This window comes from Phycomyces blakesleeanus (genome assembly GCF_001638985.1).
Source record: "Phycomyces blakesleeanus NRRL 1555(-) unplaced genomic scaffold PHYBLscaffold_1, whole genome shotgun sequence".
Lineage (NCBI taxonomy): Eukaryota > Fungi > Mucoromycota > Mucoromycetes > Mucorales > Phycomycetaceae > Phycomyces > Phycomyces blakesleeanus.
In genome coordinates this window covers 1,354,977-1,373,330 of record NW_017265134.1, presented here as the reverse complement: position 1 = coordinate 1,373,330, position 18,354 = coordinate 1,354,977, and the positions used below count along the sequence as shown (strand labels likewise).

Below are 18,354 nucleotides of genomic sequence, written 5' to 3'. Positions count from 1 at the left end.
AGCATTATCAACAATTATTTTGGCTGGGTTCTTTTTCTTTCTTTAGGTGAATTCCAGAAATCAACTAAAAAAGCTCGTGTTCCACAATAAAATATTATTGTTTTCAAAAAAAAAGGTGCCAAGCTGTATTAAGTAGATAGTACTTTGTGTTGAGGTATGTACGATGATATAGAAGAATAATAGCAATATCTGATATAAGATATTCAACATAGGAAGAAATAAAAGTATGTTGGTGGGTATGTATTATGATTTTATCTAATTCAAATCATTACAGATTTTACTCTCTCTCTCTGTCTGTAGACGACTCTGGCGACTATTTAATGTATTATTAATTTAATTTATAGTTCTCTACGGCTTTGCCACCCTTTCTTTGGCGTGAATCAAGTCTACCATTGTTTGGTGAACTTTGAGGATTTTGCCTTGATTTTTTCCGATACGACAGAGATACCCATTGATATAGTCTACTTCAGTTGGACGCTTAGCATTCATATCCTGGACCATCGAGCAGCGATTTTGTCTGGTAATTTGCAGAATCCCGATTACTGACTCAAAAAGACTTTCTGCTGTTTCGCCCGGAAGCAGATTCTCCAAGACCGAATACGCTTCATAACAAAGTTCTCGCATCAGGTTCATGGTATACGGGTTATCGTCAATCATTCCACCATTAGTGAAATCCAGAAGTGCGGCAACTGGGTTTATACTGGCATTGATTATTAATTTCTTGGCCATCCGATTCTGGAGATCTTCCCAGGGCACAATTGATAAGCTGAGGTCTTTAATCTCAGACAAGGTTTTCAGTACAGGGGAGTCATCTCGAGGCGACTCGCCCTGCTGGAGGCGTTCTCCAACTACAAGGCCTTCGGGGTCGTTCCATCCTGAGTGATTAATGATCTTAAATGCACTTGTCCTCTGAGTAGCATGTCGGTTAACACCCACGAGAATACGAGGAGATGTTTGCCCGTGCCAGACGGTGTCCATCAATTCTTCAACGACACCCATTCCATTTTGAAGCAACAGTAGGGTACTATTTTTGGTTAAACGGCTCTTTAATGGTGAAACTGCCTCGATTACACTCTGTGCCTTGGTGGCTACTACCAAGCACTCGATCGGTGGCCCTTGAGAAGGAGCGGAAGGTAGAACCATAGAGTCAAACCCACTGACAGACGCAGACTTTCCTTTCAATGTAAGTGATATTGACTGGTTGTGGGCCTTGAAATCCTGAAGTGCTTTTTGAGACCTCAAGATGAGGGTAACCTTGTGGTTCGTCATGCGCAACAAACTTGCGACATGGCATCCAACTGCTCCAGTACCAAGAATATGAAAGTGCATGTTAGAACGGAAGACCAATTATGGAGCGCCGAACCCTTTAAAATAAATGAATTATGTGGCTTGGACTATCAGAAGGAACAGATTTCAGAACCCTTGCAACTTAGCATTCAAACGCTCTGTTCACCATGTCTCAGGCCGCACGTAATGAACTACAGACACTCTACCGCTCTTACCTTCGCTTGGTAAGGGACTGGCCAGCAGACAAAGTCAGACCAAACAGAGACATGAAGCAGATCTTGGCTAAACGAGTTGAGGAAACATTCCGTCGACCACTCGAAAGCGAGCAGGAACCATTTGATTTCGCGGACGCAAAGAGACAGCTCAAGGCTTTGGAGATGCTGTTGGATAACGAATTTAAAACAAAGGTAAGCCAATATATATTATTGTTCTTTATTTTTTATTTTTCATTTTTATTAAAATAAAATAAAATATTGCTTTTAGTATCCTTTATCAGATAAAATCCTCAAGCCAGCAGGCAACCCAAACTACTACTCCGGCCTTGTGTCCTCTCTGGAAGCTACCAAGGATGGAAAAAAGGGTCCTTTAGCAAGACTATTTGGTACTCAATAAATACTCAACTTTACCCATCACAAAATACACTGGATCTATGTTTTCCACTTTCAGAGGTAACAAAAAATGAATATGGAGAGGGAATATTCATGCTTTATTAAGTTCAATCTGAATGTCAAAGTATCTCTTTGATATTCATAAGGCGACATAAAATAGAATGAGAGAACAATACTTTCAATGTTATTTGTTGCTGTAAAAGAAATTAGGAAGAGGTGTTTTAGAAAAACAAAAGTGCTCTACAACGTAAAAGAATGTTAAAATGAACAATAACAACAAAAAAAATTAAATATGAATAAATAAGAAGTCATTTTATTATTTTTATTATTTGGATCAAGCTTGGAAGACGAGGAGGGGAAGCTTGTCAATGAGCTATAATGATTAAAAGAGAAGCTGAGGTGTATTATGAACAAAGACACACACTTTGGCAGGAGCAAAAGATATATTAGCAACTATCTTTCTGCGGCATGTTTTACGAACCAAGGCGAGATACTCCAGTCCCAAACATGATAAAAGTCAACACTTAGGCTGAGGATAGAGGTTCGAGGATATATGTGGCACGAGGGACGAAAGTGAAGGGAAGATGGAATTGTATTAGAGGTGATTATATACGCTGCTGACCATTGTAGACAAGGTTATAAACTGAATAAACTTCTACTTAGAAGACAACAGTAAAGACATAAAGTGAAGAGGAGATGAATGATGAAACGAGTATAAAATCCAAAGGAAACATTTTAATAGTTTGACTTGGCGTAACGAGGAAGAAAATTATATAGGGATTGAGAAATGTCGGCCAATCAGACAGAGAGTAATAGGATAAAGTAATAGAGAAAGACATTGTTAAGATAGGTATTAGGGGAAAAAATATATGAATCGTTAGGGATCAGATAGAATTGCTGGATTCTAAACATACACTATAGCAATAAAATAGACTACCTTAGTATACTTCCGCTAGAGAAATCAGCGTCAGATTTCGTGATTCTTAATCCTAAACAAACTATTAATCAACTTTATGTTATATTCTCCAAAAGCTTCAAATAAATAAGATTAAAACACGTCTTCTTATATATAAATATACACATACTCTATAAAAGAAAAAAGAGAAAATAAAGTCCAATATACGATGTATCCCCCCATAAGCTTTGGGCATTTCTTTGACTCTAATGGGCATACTTGCCACAAGAGTATATACAACTTCTGATCCAATAATCTTCCATTCCTAAAGTATTCAGACCGTCATATCTAGGATATTATTTTATATATCCCTTTCTATATTGAACCTTGGTTTTTAGAGCATAAAAAACGTTTTTAATTAGGCTCAGATCAGGGCTCTGTTATGGCCAGTTGTCAAAACAGTAGGTTTTTCAATGAGGTTTCCTCCACGTCGTGTAGGACCCAATGTGGCAGCTAGAACCTTCTCATTGGAGTGCGAGTATAGTGCCATGCTTATCTTAATTATTTTATACCAAATATCGAATTTCCCGGGCAAACAGTTAACATACGCTTCTTAGCCTACTAGATTAGGACTTTGTTTACGTTGCTCCAGTAGCTCTCCAGCGCTGGAAAGCGTTGTAAGCTTTTATTTTAAGGATACTCATGTGGGTTGCAATCTAGATTGGGCGTAGTATTGGTCCTATAGAGCTAAATAATACTATCGCGTTCAAACTTTGAATAGTTTTGTCGAGGATAATGCCTCTTGGTCCTTTTATTCCTTAATAAGTGCTTGGTTTGTAAGAGAAGACTCTGCAAAAGGAAAACAAATACGGCGTGCTTAAAATAAAGATGTACTTATACCAAAGTATAATCAAATTTGATTTATTGTCAAGCTTTAAATTGAGTCTTTAAATGTATGCATAAAATATGAATGCAGATCTACCAATGCAAAAGCATTCCTATAATATATATATCTTGGTTTAATTCTATATTGTAAGACAGGTTTGGTGGGGTTCTTAATAATAATATTTTATAAAGTAGTATACAATAAACTACAAGTAGTGATCACATTCATGTACATTTGAAATTCTGTAATTTACTGGTCTTTGGGCTATAACTTTATTCATAGTTACCAGCCCTACTCGAACAAACATTTATATGGATTCACTTTTAAAATATTCACCGCTTAAAAGTATTATAAACTCGGGCGATATTTTTTAATAGTAAAAACCGTTCTTATAGATAATTTTTAGAGGATTTGTAAAAATAAATAAATAAAGGTTTTTAATAGCTTTTAAGAAAGTTTGATGGCATCATTAAGAGATGATGCCTTAGAAATAAAAACAAAATCACGGAAAAATGATTTTTTTTTTATTTATTTTTTATTTTCGAATGATTAGGGAAAATATTTAATTGTTTAACGTTGACCACTAATACTTCTTTAAATATACATAGTTGGATAGTAGCACTTGTATACATGTTACACTTTTGTTTATTGGATAGCTTAAACAAACCTGATGAGCTGGCTTATACTATACTTTCTTACCTGATTGGTTTCATCTATTCAACACCGTTTTCTTTTTGGTTTTATACTTCTTTGACTAAAAAAAAAAGGAATAAATATCAATCATAGAAAAAGTAAAAAGAATATTTGCATCTTACAACATTTAAAATAAAAATAAAATTCTATCTGAATCTTTTATCTCAAAGGGAGAAATCACGCAATTATATTACTACCACAACAACAAAAAAAAGGTCTTCTGGAATACAAGACAATTAGGACTATTTTGTTAGAGTCTCGAATACACGGTCTTTTTCAGTATCAAACTTCAATACTCGTATCTCACGGCTATCCCTGTACTCAAAACTACTACTGTACTCAAAGCCTAATCCGAACCACTATTATTTGCAAAGATTAAATATATGAATCAATGGTGTATCCACGGTAGTTAGTCAGAGATAAATGCGCGCACAATTGCTCGGTAAGTTACCTCCGTTGTCGCCGTCTAGAAGGGTTTACTAGAGCTAGAAACCTGATCTGTACTTTATTTCACTTCTCAGACAATACACTTTCCCAACACTTCACTTTACCCACCGGCCTAAACATGTCCCCTCCTCGATCCTTCGAATCTACCGTGACCACCTTTCCCCCTTTGTCTTCCCAAACCTTTTGTGGATCCATTAGCTCGAGACTATCAGCAATGCTGCACTTACACATCATCAATTACAAGGTTATACGGGTGGTTACTAGGTCTAGTATTGACATCAAGCCGTTTTACTTCTCATAGGTTAAACAAGACTTCCATAATCCGGCGGAGACAGATATACAGCGAAACACTGTGTAGACGGAGGCTGCTCAAGCAAAAGAGTGGGGTCATCAGCGAACCTAATTGTGTACTATGTGGGACTTCAGACAATGATAAGAACTTCTTCTAGACCTATCTTCTCAAAGTTCAAAAGTGGAATACAATATTCCCTCGATCCCTGACCGAGCACAAATATCTGGCCCTTGGTCATTTTCTTTAACATTGTCTACTGCACTCAATCAGTGTAACGAATGTCACAATAAATGTTTATAGGCTTATTGGTTTTTACCCTGAGAGCCATACGGAGCACACATTTTCATATTTTTTGGGGATGTTGCTTTTGTTTCCAATCACATACCTGATCTAACTGCCCTATATATCAGAAGGCTCGGATCTTAACGAGCTCTACCTTGTTCCTAGCTTACCCGCCTTTCAAAAACAATACTTCAAATAAACATCACAAAAAACACTGCCACAGCATTAACATATTTCAACATTACCAATAAACACAATTTACAGAAATCAAGAGCTAATACACTACTGGCCAGAATACAATCAAAGTTACACGAACGTTTAAGAATATACAAAAGTTTACTTGTTTGTCAAACGTGCGGATCAAACTTGAGCAGAAATATCAGTTCATTACTTAATCAGTCAGTTATTTTCTTGCTATGAACTGTTTTTCAGTTGTTAATATTTGAGTTTATTATTGAAAATATTTTATAGCACAAACATGTAAGAGAATAATATATTTGAGCGTAGAAATCATCAATAAACTAGCCTTGTATCTATCAAGGTTATCAATCACATAATCCAAGCAGAACAACTTTACTTTTTTTTCCCAAGACATTTTTGGCCGATCACATTCTAGTATAAATGTGGGACAGAAATAAAAATAAATGAAAAGAAAAGAAAAGGACCCTTCTTTATTTATTTATACAGAGCTTTTGAGTAACTTGACTATGATTTTGATCGTTATCATATAGATGATACCATATATATATATTGGTCATACGCGAAATTTACTAATATAAATCTTTAAGCAGAATATGATATATACTTATGTATTTGAGTGAGAGACAGGACAGGGCTAAAACTATATTATAAACTTTCACAATTGGTCAACTTGTAAGTTTCCTATGAGCTTAATAATGGCAAAGAACTTAAAAACAAGAGAATATTTATTTGATCACTGCTAAACCCAATGGGTAATGACAAGCAAGTGTATATGTATGGTGACATGTGTAGGTGTCATTTTGTTTTATTAAAAAAGGATTTGGTAAGATTGTATTTAACACTATACACAACCATAAAACAGTTGTACAATCAGATTTCAGTTCAAGAACAATCAAGTATAAAGTGCAGCTTAAAATTTTTATAAAAGCTTCTAAAGTATGTAGATAAGAAATAATTACTGAAAACTATGCCTGTCGTTTAATTGTTATATATAAAAGATATTCTGATTTGCACTCGGTATAATGAACTCGGGTGTACTTTTAAGCTTTAACGATCTTATTCCCAATGTAAATATCAATTCTGGGGAGATAGAAATATACCTGGAATTGATCCTGAATAGTCAGCCAGATTGTGTTTGATAATCGGTTACTTGAGAATATCTTGAAATAAAATAGGGTGGATTTTATTTAAAGAATCATTTGGTGCTCACGGAGCGAAGTGTCAATGGACTAATTTAGAAGACTCTCGAACATGAATATGATATGTTCCTTTTAAAGTTTGTAAAAATGTCCTTGTAAGATAGTGACACGTAGAGACTTTTAAGAGGCAATGTAACTATATGTTATAATTGTGAGGAAGTACGTTCAAGCTATATAGTGCCTAAGTCCGGATTACTATCTAGAAAAGGTTTTCTATTTTTAAAGGAGATATGATAAGAATAGACTAGAAAGTTAACTCCAAGAAAATATATTCTCAAGACATTATATAACCTCTCCGATAGTTAGGATGAATCAAATAACATTTAATTGACTACACGCTTAGAGGCAATAATCAGCTGTCAAAATGTATAGGTAGAAAAAGAGTTTTTTGATGTGGTAAAGGTGGATGCTTTATTACCTTTTGATCAACTTTTGATGTGACTTCTACTGGCCCCCTATCCTGCTTATTTCATCTATCCACTTCAGTCTCTTTTCATATTTAGGTAAGTGGTGGCTGGTAGCCGCCACACCCACCGTACCAATATCCCTACAAGAAAGCAGGGATAAGGTATTTATAATACCCAAATATGGTGATTTACATTTATTACTATCCGCACCATCTGTGAGAATCGCTTTATTTTACTACCGTGTTTCATCATTTAAACTCTTTTATGTCTTACATGCTAATATATTCTCATTAAAAAGTAACACAAAAGATGTTATTGGGAGTTAGGAGCATCTTTTGAACAGTAGCTTTTGTGCTTTATTAATAATAAATGAATGAATAAAAAAAACTTTTATATGCTCTACTTTCAAACAGGATATATCTTTGGTGTATAGGTTTTTATTATTATGAGCACAATACCTATATTTGGCATTTTGCACTTCCCTAAACATGGTGTATTACTCTCATGCCAATACACCTTTGACACGTAAAGTAATTAAGTGAGGCAACGTGGCTAGTTATGACTCTCATATGAGGGAGGATGTTCGAGGTGTATAGTCCCTACAGCTGGGCTACTAGCTAACAAAGGCTCCATCTTCCTAATGGAGGTGTGGTAACGAGGGACAATAAATTACTTCAAGAGTATGCGTTCTCAAGACAATAGATCTGCACTCAGAATAGCTAGAATAAATCAAATCATATTTATATTACTAGGCGTATAGGGATAAGAATCAGCTGTCTAAATGGGTAAATAGAGAAAGCGTTTTAAACGAAGTAAAAATGCTCTTCCATTATGCTTCAGTAGACTTCAATCTCATACTACTTTAGTTCTCCGAAGAGTGGCGGTTACCAACCACCACGCTCATTGTCTCACCTTTTCACATTGAAGTTACACTTCGTGAACACAAATTATCGGCCAATCAGGTCATAATAACTTCATATTAACATTTAGAAATCTTTCAAATTAACTATAAGTATTTACGAAAAAAGGTAACAAAGTTTTATCGATATACACTTAGTTGTAGTTCAGTAAATCATATCTGCAAATATAGTACATTGCGAAATACGTATCATTAAGTGATATCTGTTCCTTTGACAATCAAGCACAGTTATTACAAATTAATGATCTATTCTAAAAAAAAGAGAGAGAGAAAAAGACAGATAACAAGAATATTCTTGTACGATGAAGATGTTCCCAATCCTGTATTTTTTTATGTTTTGTGTTGTAACCTTCCTTTTTTACTCATATTACACAAACAATTGGAACTTGACGTTGAGAAAATAGCGCACATTAATGGGTCGTACTATACAGACTTTGTATTATTTTTTTATAAAGCTTGGAATTAATTGCATCTATCCTTTCTATTCTTTCTTATTTTCTTTTGCCAAGCAGATAAAGGTAATCCTCGGCACACTTTTAAAGAGCACGTAATGGTAAGACATTGGCATGAAATTATATGTATATATATATTTTGACACGCTCTTCAGGACCATCTCTATGAACCATTAAGATGTTCTGAAAGGGAGTAAGTATTAAAAGCAACTCGTCAGCCACATAATTCTTACTCGTCCTTCAGAATTGCCTTGAGTCTTTTCCCTTCTTGTACATTTGCTTGTGTTCTCGGATTTCTTGCTGTTTACAGATGGGGATCAAAAGCAAAAGATGCATGGGTTAGCCCCGAGACAAAGTTCCAGAAAATATCCAAGCCTGTACAGTCTCTACTTTGCTTTGTCCAAATCATTGGATGGGCATATTCTCTTGCATTTAGCGCCAAAAACAATACGTGTGCAGTAATTGATGCTGTTTCGCCATTTTTGATTTGGGTAAGAAATTATACAAATTCATAGAAATATAACTAATCTATGTATATTTAGTGTGTTATATTTGTGGTCTCAGTTACTTCACCAGTATATACCCTCTATTCGTCTCGACATCATCTCTATTTCTTTATCGCTGTATTCTCTTTAGCAATATTGGATGCCGCTTATAGAATATTCGTCTTTAAAGAACAAAGCAGTCATTCTACACATGAAGCATATTTAATTTTTGGAAACTTTGCTGTAACTTTTATTCTCTTCTTGATTGCCGGTGTAACACCACAACCCTTGGACCCAAAGAATATTGAAACGAAGAATAATGAGAAGATCGAAGTTAAAGATGGCATTGTTTATCGTAATGTAAGTCACTCATTCAATGTGATGGATTGTAGTTACTAAATTCACTTCAATAGAACCTTATTCTCAGTCCAGAAGCTACAGCTAGTGTGTTCGAATGGATTTCATTTGGATGGGTAAGTTCTCCGACCATAATAGATAACGATTAGAGCTTGCTAATCTCTCATTTGTGCTCCGTAGATGAACCCAGTTATATACTTTGGTTTCTCCAACGAGCTGACCCGAGAAAACATATATTCCTTAACTTATCAACACTTGACTCGTTTTGTATATGAAGAGTTTCGTGAAACCCTTGCGTCTGCAAATCGCAAGCAAATTCTTCTCCGTATCTACAAGGCTAATAGAGGTGTCATTTGGGCTCAGTTCATCTTTTCAGTTTCTGCTATGTTAGTAAGCTACATGAATCCTTACTTCCAGCAAAAGTTACTCGAGTACATTGCCGATCCCCAAGGACGCTCTATCAATATCGCATACGCCTACGTATTCGGAATGGCCGTGGTCGGAATAATTAAATTGGTGTGCAGTGGCATTCAATTATGGGCAGGTAGACGCTGGAATGTTCGTACATACGCTATGTTGGATGCAGAAATCTATGCGAAAACCTTAAAGCGCAAGGATATGACCGGAAACATCGGAAAAGAAAAGGTTGAAGGCAAAGACAACAATGACAGCAGTGACAAGGATGATGACAAGAAGCCTTTCAGTAACACTGGAAAAATTACCAACCTAATGAGCATTGATGCTGATCGTTTGGCGGATACATCAAGCTATATTTTTGTAAGTTAACTAAAGTAAATTATCCTAAAGGATAACAATTATCGAACTACAAATTAACATTTTGAATTATTTGACAGACACTCTACAATGCTCCATTAGAAGTAGCTGTAGCTATGTTTTATCTTTACCAACTCCTTGGGTTTGCAGCGCTCGTTGGTTTTGGTATCATGATAATATTTTTCCCATTGACTGCATATATCGCCAAATATATGACCAAGGCCTATAAGGACTTTACGATAGCCAAAGATAAACGAAACGACTTGGTTAACGAGTTGCTGCAGGGTATTCGCATGGTCAAATATTTTGCCTGGGAAAGCAATTGGGAAGAGAAGGTCATGGCAGCACGTCGCTTCGAAATCAAGAAACTTGTCCGCACTGTTGTTATCCAAGTCTTATTTTCCGTTACTTATCTTACTGTTCCAGTCTTAGTATCATGCTCTTCATTTATTTGGTACACAAAGGTAGCTGGAAATGAGTTGACCGCAAGTGTAGCATTCGTTAGTATCACCTTGTTTGAGATGCTCCGTAATCCCTTGGTCTTGATCCCCGAGTCAATTACTACCTTGACCGAGTGTTACGTCTGTCTAAAGCGTATTGCATCATATATGGACGAAGCCGAAGTCGGTGATGGTATCATTAATGAGACTATTCCAGTCCCAGAAGGTGTTTTGCCAGAAACCATTCTTGCCCGTGTTGGTACCGAAGAATCCGTTTTCCGCTGGCATTCTGGCGAGCCCGAGGCCAAGGATGCTGTTGCCGCTGAAGTAGATCCAAATGAACACCCTGTTTTCGCACTTACGCTTCCCGCTTTTGAGTTTCCTACCTCTGAACTTAGCATTGTCTGTGGTTCTACCGGAAGTGGAAAGTCTAGTTTCTTACACGCTCTTTTGGGAGAAATGGATATTGTTTCTGGACGTGTCTACTTGCCATCCAAGACCAAACTGGCTCTTGACACATACTCTGTCATTGATCCCCAACACCCCTCTCTCATCCTAAACAAGGTTGCTTACGTAGCCCAGCAAGCCTTTTTACAACATGCCTCTATCCGTGACAATATTTTGTTCGGCCAAGAATTTGATTCAGTTCGCTACAAGAAGGTGCTTTCCCAGTGTGCCCTTGTCAAGGATTTGTCTATCTTACCCGATGGTGACCGTACGGAAATTGGTGAAAAGGGTATTTCTTTGTCTGGCGGTCAGAAACAACGTGTTGCTTTAGCCCGTGCTGTTTATTCGCATGCAAAAACCCTGCTTTTGGATGACTGTCTTAGTGCAGTCGATTCGCACACTGCAAAGCATATCTACCAGCGCTGTTTCAATGGCGACCTTATCAAGGGACGAACAGTAGTTTTAGTGACACATCACGTACGTCTTTGTTTGCCAACTGCAAAGTTCGTCGTCAAGCTAGATCGCGGTGCTGTATCTGGCTATGGATTTGTCGATTACCTGAGAGAAAATGGCTCCCTGAAAACTCTTCTTGGTGACGAGATTGATGACCAGAATGATGACAACGAGGAGAATCTTATCGAGACTATTGATGAGCATTTTGAGTTAATTGATGATAAAGCTATTATTAACAAGATGGTAAAAGACGAAAAAACCGAGAAGGGGCAGGTAAAAGGCAAGGTGTACCTGACATACTTCTATGCTTGTGGTGGCTGGCTCTTCTGGATTACTCTTCTTTCGTGTTATTTTGTCAATCGCGGATTTGTGCTTGGAGAGAATTGGTAAGATAAAGCAAAACTTTATTCAATGTTGAAACTAATAAATTTAACATATCATAGGTGGTTGAGAATTTGGGTCGCTAATAGTGGAAATGCTGAAGACAGTACCGGACTCTTTACGACTACTGTTGTTCCGTATACTCGCGATGCCTTGATGTATATTGAGCAAACTACCAGAAAGCAGAATATGTTCCAACAATGGGTGTACGAAGACAAGCAGCCCAGAGACGTTGATTACTACATCCTTGTGTACATGGTCATTTGTTTCGCAGGCATAGTTTTTGACACACTTCACACAGCATTACTTTTCTGGGGTACTGTGCGCGGTGCAAGCATCCTATTCAGCAAATTGATCCATAGAGTTATTCATGCTCCTATGCGTTTCTTTGATACTACTCCAATCGGAAGAATTCTCAACCGCTTTGGAAAGGATGTGATGACAATTGATATGATTTTAGCGCGTACAATGACCCACTTGATTGATTGCATCACAGGCTTAATAGTTTCTCTTATTGTTGTTGGCGCTATCACACCTCAATTTTTTATCTTTGCCGTTATTATTAGTGCAGCCTATTGCGCAGTTGGTGTCCTCTACATGCGTGTATCACGTCAGTTCAAGCGTCTCAACTCTGTCAGCAGATCACCGATTTACTCTCATTTTACCGAAACTCTCAATGGTGTCATCACTATTCGCGCTTACTGCCAAGAAGATGCCTTTCAACTCGCGCTGAACAAAAAGATTGATGATTTTATCTCTCCATACTATTATTTGTGGATGAGTAACCGCTGGTTATATGCTCGGGTTGAATTTGCTGGAGCATTTGTTATTTTGTTTGCCGGTGTTTTCATCGTTTTAAACCTTGATACTATTGATGCTGGTATGGCCGGTATCTCGCTTTTCTATGCCCGTTCATTCTTGGATAACATGTATTGGATCATTCGTCAGTACACTCAAGTTGAAATGGACCTGAACTCAGTTGAACGTATTCAAGAATATCTCGAGATTGAACAAGAGCCTCCTGCGTCTATACAGGGAAGCCGCCCCCCTGCTGCCTGGCCTACCACTGCATCTGTTGAAGTAAAAGATCTTGTGATTAGATATGCAGAAGATCTTGATCCTGTACTTCATGGAATCTCTTTTGACATTCGATCGCATGAAAAAGTGGGTGTGGTTGGACGCACCGGATCAGGAAAGAGTACCCTTGCACTTAGTTTCTTCCGTTTCCTCGAACCAAGCAGTGGCAATATCACTCTCGATGGAATTGACATTACTCAAATTGGTGTACATGATCTTCGTTCCAAGCTTACCATCATTCCCCAGGATGCTGTTTTGTTCTCTGGAACTATCCGCTCTAACCTGGATCCCTTTGAAGAATACACAGACAGTGCAGTCTGGGAATCTCTCGTCCGTGCCCACCTTGCTCCTGAAAATCGTGATGAGGAAGTCCCCGAAGGAAATGCTACTTGGGCTGTCACTAGCCTCGAACAGACCGTGAGTGACGGTGGCAACAACTTCTCTCAAGGTCAACGTCAGCTGCTCTGTATGGCTCGTGCATTGCTTAAGAACAGCAGACTTATTATCATGGATGAAGCTACGGCTAGTGTTGATTTCGAGACTGACAAGAAGATTCAAAACACAATTCGCGAGGAGTTTGTTAGCTCGACTTTGATCTGTATTGCTCATCGTTTGAGAACTATTATGGATTATGACAGAGTTTTGGTGCTTGATCAGGGCAAGGTGGTTGAATATGACACTCCTGCAAATCTATTGATCCATGATGCTGGCACCGGTTTATTCAAGTCAATGTGCGAGAAGTCCGGTGAACTCGATGTCTTGACTGAAATGGCTAACAACGCTGAAGAATTAAGTAATTCAAGCAAGGTGTTTGAACAAGCTGATCATCACACAACAAACCGCCAAGATTAAGTAATATATATAGACATCTTTACAGCTGTGTAAATGTGTATAATATTATATTACGTATTGTTTTCTTCTTATGTTAATAATACCAAATAAATATATTTTATAAAACAATCTTGTTTAAAGCATTTTTTTTTATCTATAAAGAAAACCATTCTTTCAAAATACAGCTTTAAGTTTATGTGAGCAAGTAACTCCTTAATATATGTTCCAAAACTTCCAAAATGAGAGCATTTTTTACACAAAAATTGACAAAAAAAAAACGGTTAAGATGGTACAAAGGACATAAGATTTTTAATTACAAAAGACAGGGTAAAATAAGATATTGTCTATCTCGAATGTTCTCACTTGTCTAAAACACGTTTTGATAATTTTCTTTACTGGCCACCCATCTCCTTGGCGAGCTCTTCGGAACGCTTGATGACATCGTTGATATCACCCTGCATGTAGAAGGCAGTTTCGGGAAGACCATCGTGCTTGCCGTCCAAGATTTCCTTGAAAGAGCGGATGGTATCCTGGAGAGGTACAAGACGACCCTCGTAACCAGTGAAGACCTGGGCGACAGCGAAGGGCTGGGACAAGAAACGCTGGATCTTACGGGCACGCTCGACAACAAGCTTATCTTCCTCGGACAACTCATCCATACCGAGAATGGCAATGATATCCTGGAGAGACTTGTAGTTCTGGAGGATCTGCTGGACCTGGGTGGCAACCTTGTAGTGCTCATCACCGACAATACGGGGATCCAAGATACGAGACTTGGAGTCAAGGGGATCGACAGCTGGGTAGATACCCAACTCAGCAATGGAACGAGACAAGACAGTTGTGGCATCCAAGTGAGCAAAAGTGGTGGCGGGAGCGGGATCGGTCAAATCATCAGCGGGTACGTAAACGGCCTGGACAGAGGTAATAGAACCATTCTTGGTGGTGGTAATACGCTCCTGCATGCCACCCATATCGGTGGAAAGAGTGGGCTGATAACCGACAGCAGAGGGAATACGACCCAAAAGGGCAGACACCTCAGAACCGGCCTGAGTGAAACGGAAAATGTTGTCAATGAAGAGCAACACATCCTGACCTTCGTCATCACGGAAGTACTCGGCAATGGTCAAACCAGTAAGAGCAACACGGGCACGGGCTCCTGGGGGCTCGTTCATCTGACCGAAGACGAGAGCACACTTGGACTCACCCTCGAGCTTGATGACACCAGTCTCCATCATTTCGTGGTAAAGATCGTTACCCTCACGAGTACGCTCACCGACACCGCAGAAGATGGAGTAACCACCGTGGGCCTTGGCGATGTTGTTGATCAATTCCTGAATCAACACAGTCTTACCGACACCGGCACCTCCGAAAAGACCAATCTTACCACCACGGGCATAAGGAGCCAAGAGATCGACAACCTTGATACCGGTCTCAAGAATTTCAGGGGTGGGAGACTGATCAACGAACTCAGGAGCTTCGGCGTGAATGGGGCGGGAAGACTTGGCGTTGATAGGACCGCGCTCATCAATGGGCTCACCGATGACGTTGATGATACGACCAAGAACTTCCTTACCGACAGGAATGGTAATGGGGGCACCAGTGTCAAGAACCTTTTGACCACGGACGAGACCTTTATTTATGGCGATTAATTGAAAATGACACAAGACACACTAATGGAACACTAATAGTACAGCATAGCACAGCATAGCACAGCACATCACAGCACATCACAGCACAAGTGGCTTGTAAATTTCTTCATTTAATATAATTTTACCTTCGGTACCATCCATAGCAATAGTGCGGACAGTGTTTTCACCCAAGTGCTGGGAGACTTCAAGGACAAGACGACCACCGGTGTGGTCCTGTACCTCAAGGGCGTTCAAAATGGCGGGAAGGTTATCCTGCTCGAATTGGACATCGACAACGGCACCAATTACAGAGCTTTAGTATTATTATAATAATTTATAAAAAAAAAAGCAAAAAAAAGGAGGGGGTTTATGTTTAGTTCATTTGACAGGCGTTGATAAATTGAACAATCGAAAATACAAGAATTATGGATAGCCCACAGACGTGTATTACTTACCGAATCTGGCCAGGGGCAACATTGGCTACGGCAGCAGTTGCGTAGGTACGGGCTAGAATACAGAGTTTGAATACAGTTGTGTATTTCCATCAATATATGTAGATACAGGGGTAAAATAACAACAACAAAGAACTAGTTTGATTGTTGAATATCGGCGGATCTTCTTACAGGAAAGAGCAGCGTTGGCGCGGCTAGCGCGGACGGCGTTACGTGATGCTGTGAGGAAGCGATGGAGTTGCATGTCGTGTTTGTTGGTTTTCTTTGCAAAGACACACACAAAAAAAAAAGGGGGGAGGGGACCGGGGTGGATATAAACTGACTGGCGCTGTGTAGAAAATTTTCAATAGGCCCAAATGAGGCCAATCAATTGACCAGCCAATCAAGCATATTGAGGTAAAGTGGAAGTAAGCAAGTCACATCTGACGTAGACAATCCAGGCCATATTTATTTTAGCTTTGACACTTTTGATATGTAAAATTAGTAGGTCCAAATGTATTCTTACTTTACGCCTTGAACTCCGTGCTGCAAGTGCTTTAAATGTGTGTGTGTGTCATTTATGAATTGATTAAGGACAGGTGTGCCTGATTTCTTTTTTTGGGGGGTTCATTTCTCGAATTAAGGGTTTGTCATGGCGGAGTGAGAAGAGTGCCATGATGTTGAACTGGTCAGTTAAATTGAAACAGACAAAGAACATTCTGGTTTAATGAAAGCTGGTTTTTATAGTGAATAGCTATATATGATGCAACACAATGTAATTAAGCGAAAAATATAACAAGAGTAAATATAAAGAAATAAATTAATTAATAAATAAATAAAAAATATATTTGTTCCGTATCAATTGTCAAGCCTCGCGTTAAAAAGGGATACAGTATATAAATCTATTGTTGTAATGGTTCCCGGTTAATTGTCTATAATCTGTAAGCAAAATTTGGCAAAAAGAATGATTCTTCAAAAGAGCTATTTCATGAACCCAAACCTTGCTAAAGAAGCATAGTTCCTGTGTATTATACCTCTTTGTGATTATAAAATAGCCATGTGTCACTATTTAACCTTTGATATGTTTATTACAGGCTGTTTTTAGTTGTTAAAAAGACTTTTTTTTTTTTAAAGAAACAGTAAGCATAAACTTGATTTAAACAATATATATAAATATAATATAGCTTTATAAAGCGATAATATACAAAAAGACCTAGTAGTCCGTCAAACTAATAGAAGATGGTCCCTCTAAACCTTCCTAAAAGGTAAAGGTGGCTGTACACAGAGATCTCGATAATTAATTGCTAAAATTAGGCAATATGCTGGGGTGCAATTTGTTTTTTATTGCTATTGAAAATAGCCTGTTTTTAATTATATCATATTTTTTTAAAATAGATATACGCTTATATGTTTCAAAAAAAATAATAGTAATACATGGTCGAATGCACGCTTAAATTTAAGTAATGCTAGCGAGTACAGCAAAAAGAAGTAAAGAATGATTTACAAACATTCTGTTTTACGCTTAATTATTATTATTATAATTCTTTAGTTTTTTTTTTTGAATACTTCTTTATATATATATATGTATGCTCATATCAAAAGATTGAAATTAATGACAGCCAAAGCAAATATATGATAATGCTATAAATTAGGCCATGCAAATTTATAGTGCTTATGGATTGCTACACAATGCTGCCATGACAATTAACATTTGACAAGTGACAATTGGTACACCATTGTGTCAATGTTTGATGTAATACTTTGTTGTTCTTGTTTCTTTCTTTGAGATAGAAAATTTCAAAGCTAATGGCGTTCAGGTACTCAAAATTTATTTGAAATATGGAGATGTTGATGGTGAAAGCATCAATGTTACAATGTTCATGTTCATGCGTAGAATAATTATAAAGATAGCAAAATTATGGCTTGATTTTTTTTTTTTTAATTGATGGGCATTGTCCAATAAAATTTTCCCTTTTCTGGCACTCTATTCTTTTGTTTTTTCCCCTACATTCAATTTTTTGTGTTATCTGAAATTTAATCAGGGCAAACCAAAAATAGAGCCAATCCTTTTTTGGCTTGCTCTAACCATTTTATACAGCAAATCCTGAGCATTAGCACATTTTAACTTTGTGTTTTGTTTCTGTAAGCCAATAGAAACACTGATGTTGTTAAAAGCTGCCACAAGTATATAAAAATAAATCATTGGGCGTGTATATATATAAATTAAACGTTTTGTTTTTGTGTGCCTATTAATAATAAAGAAGCCAGGAAAAACATGCTTCATATATATATATATATTATATTTTGAGATATAAAATAAGGCAAATGTCTTGATGGGATTACGTATCAAAATTAAAGCCGACAAAACCAGCAATACATTACAGCCTTGTATTTTATTATAGCTTTATAAGCAGAGATTCTCATATGAATCATTCATTTTTCTATAAAACCTATTAAACTGCATCTCAAACCTCTTCTTCCA

The 18,354-nt window shown here is 37.6% G+C and overlaps 5 protein-coding genes across 5 annotated transcripts; 2 read left to right on the top strand and 3 right to left on the bottom strand.

Annotated features, from left to right (window-relative positions):
- Positions 1-104: 104 nt before the first annotated feature.
- PHYBLDRAFT_156953 (hypothetical protein) lies at positions 105-2,216 on the bottom strand. Its single transcript, XM_018433537.1, has 2 exons — positions 1,771-2,216; positions 105-1,694 (listed from the first exon to the last, which is right to left on the bottom strand). Exon 2 carries the CDS (start codon positions 1,327-1,329, stop codon positions 349-351), a length of 981 nt encoding a protein of 326 aa, XP_018298729.1. The 5' UTR covers positions 1,330-1,694; positions 1,771-2,216; the 3' UTR covers positions 105-348.
- A 998-nt stretch (positions 2,217-3,214) lies between these two features.
- PHYBLDRAFT_138233 (hypothetical protein) lies at positions 3,215-3,494 on the bottom strand (the record flags this gene model as incomplete). The annotated part of the gene is made up of 2 exons (XM_018429956.1): positions 3,215-3,341; positions 3,433-3,494. 2 exons carry the CDS (start codon positions 3,492-3,494, stop codon positions 3,215-3,217), a joined length of 189 nt encoding a protein of 62 aa, XP_018298728.1.
- A 1,298-nt stretch (positions 3,495-4,792) lies between these two features.
- Positions 4,793-5,117, top strand: PHYBLDRAFT_138232 (hypothetical protein; the record flags this gene model as incomplete). Its single annotated transcript, XM_018429955.1, has 2 exons — positions 4,793-4,811; positions 4,891-5,117. 2 exons carry the CDS (start codon positions 4,793-4,795, stop codon positions 5,115-5,117), a joined length of 246 nt encoding a protein of 81 aa, XP_018298727.1.
- A 4,473-nt stretch (positions 5,118-9,590) lies between these two features.
- Positions 9,591-13,834, top strand: PHYBLDRAFT_104483 (hypothetical protein; the record flags this gene model as incomplete). Its single annotated transcript, XM_018427847.1, has 3 exons — positions 9,591-10,187; positions 10,265-11,910; positions 11,968-13,834. 3 exons carry the CDS (start codon positions 9,591-9,593, stop codon positions 13,832-13,834), a joined length of 4,110 nt encoding a protein of 1,369 aa, XP_018298726.1.
- Positions 13,835-14,097: 263 nt separating this feature from the next.
- On the bottom strand, positions 14,098-16,173 carry PHYBLDRAFT_129319 (hypothetical protein). Its single transcript, XM_018429281.1, has 4 exons — positions 16,065-16,173; positions 15,897-15,948; positions 15,588-15,754; positions 14,098-15,443 (listed from the first exon to the last, which is right to left on the bottom strand). Exons 1-4 carry the CDS (start codon positions 16,135-16,137, stop codon positions 14,206-14,208), a joined length of 1,530 nt encoding a protein of 509 aa, XP_018298725.1. The 5' UTR covers positions 16,138-16,173; the 3' UTR covers positions 14,098-14,205.
- Positions 16,174-18,354: the final 2,181 nt, after the last annotated feature.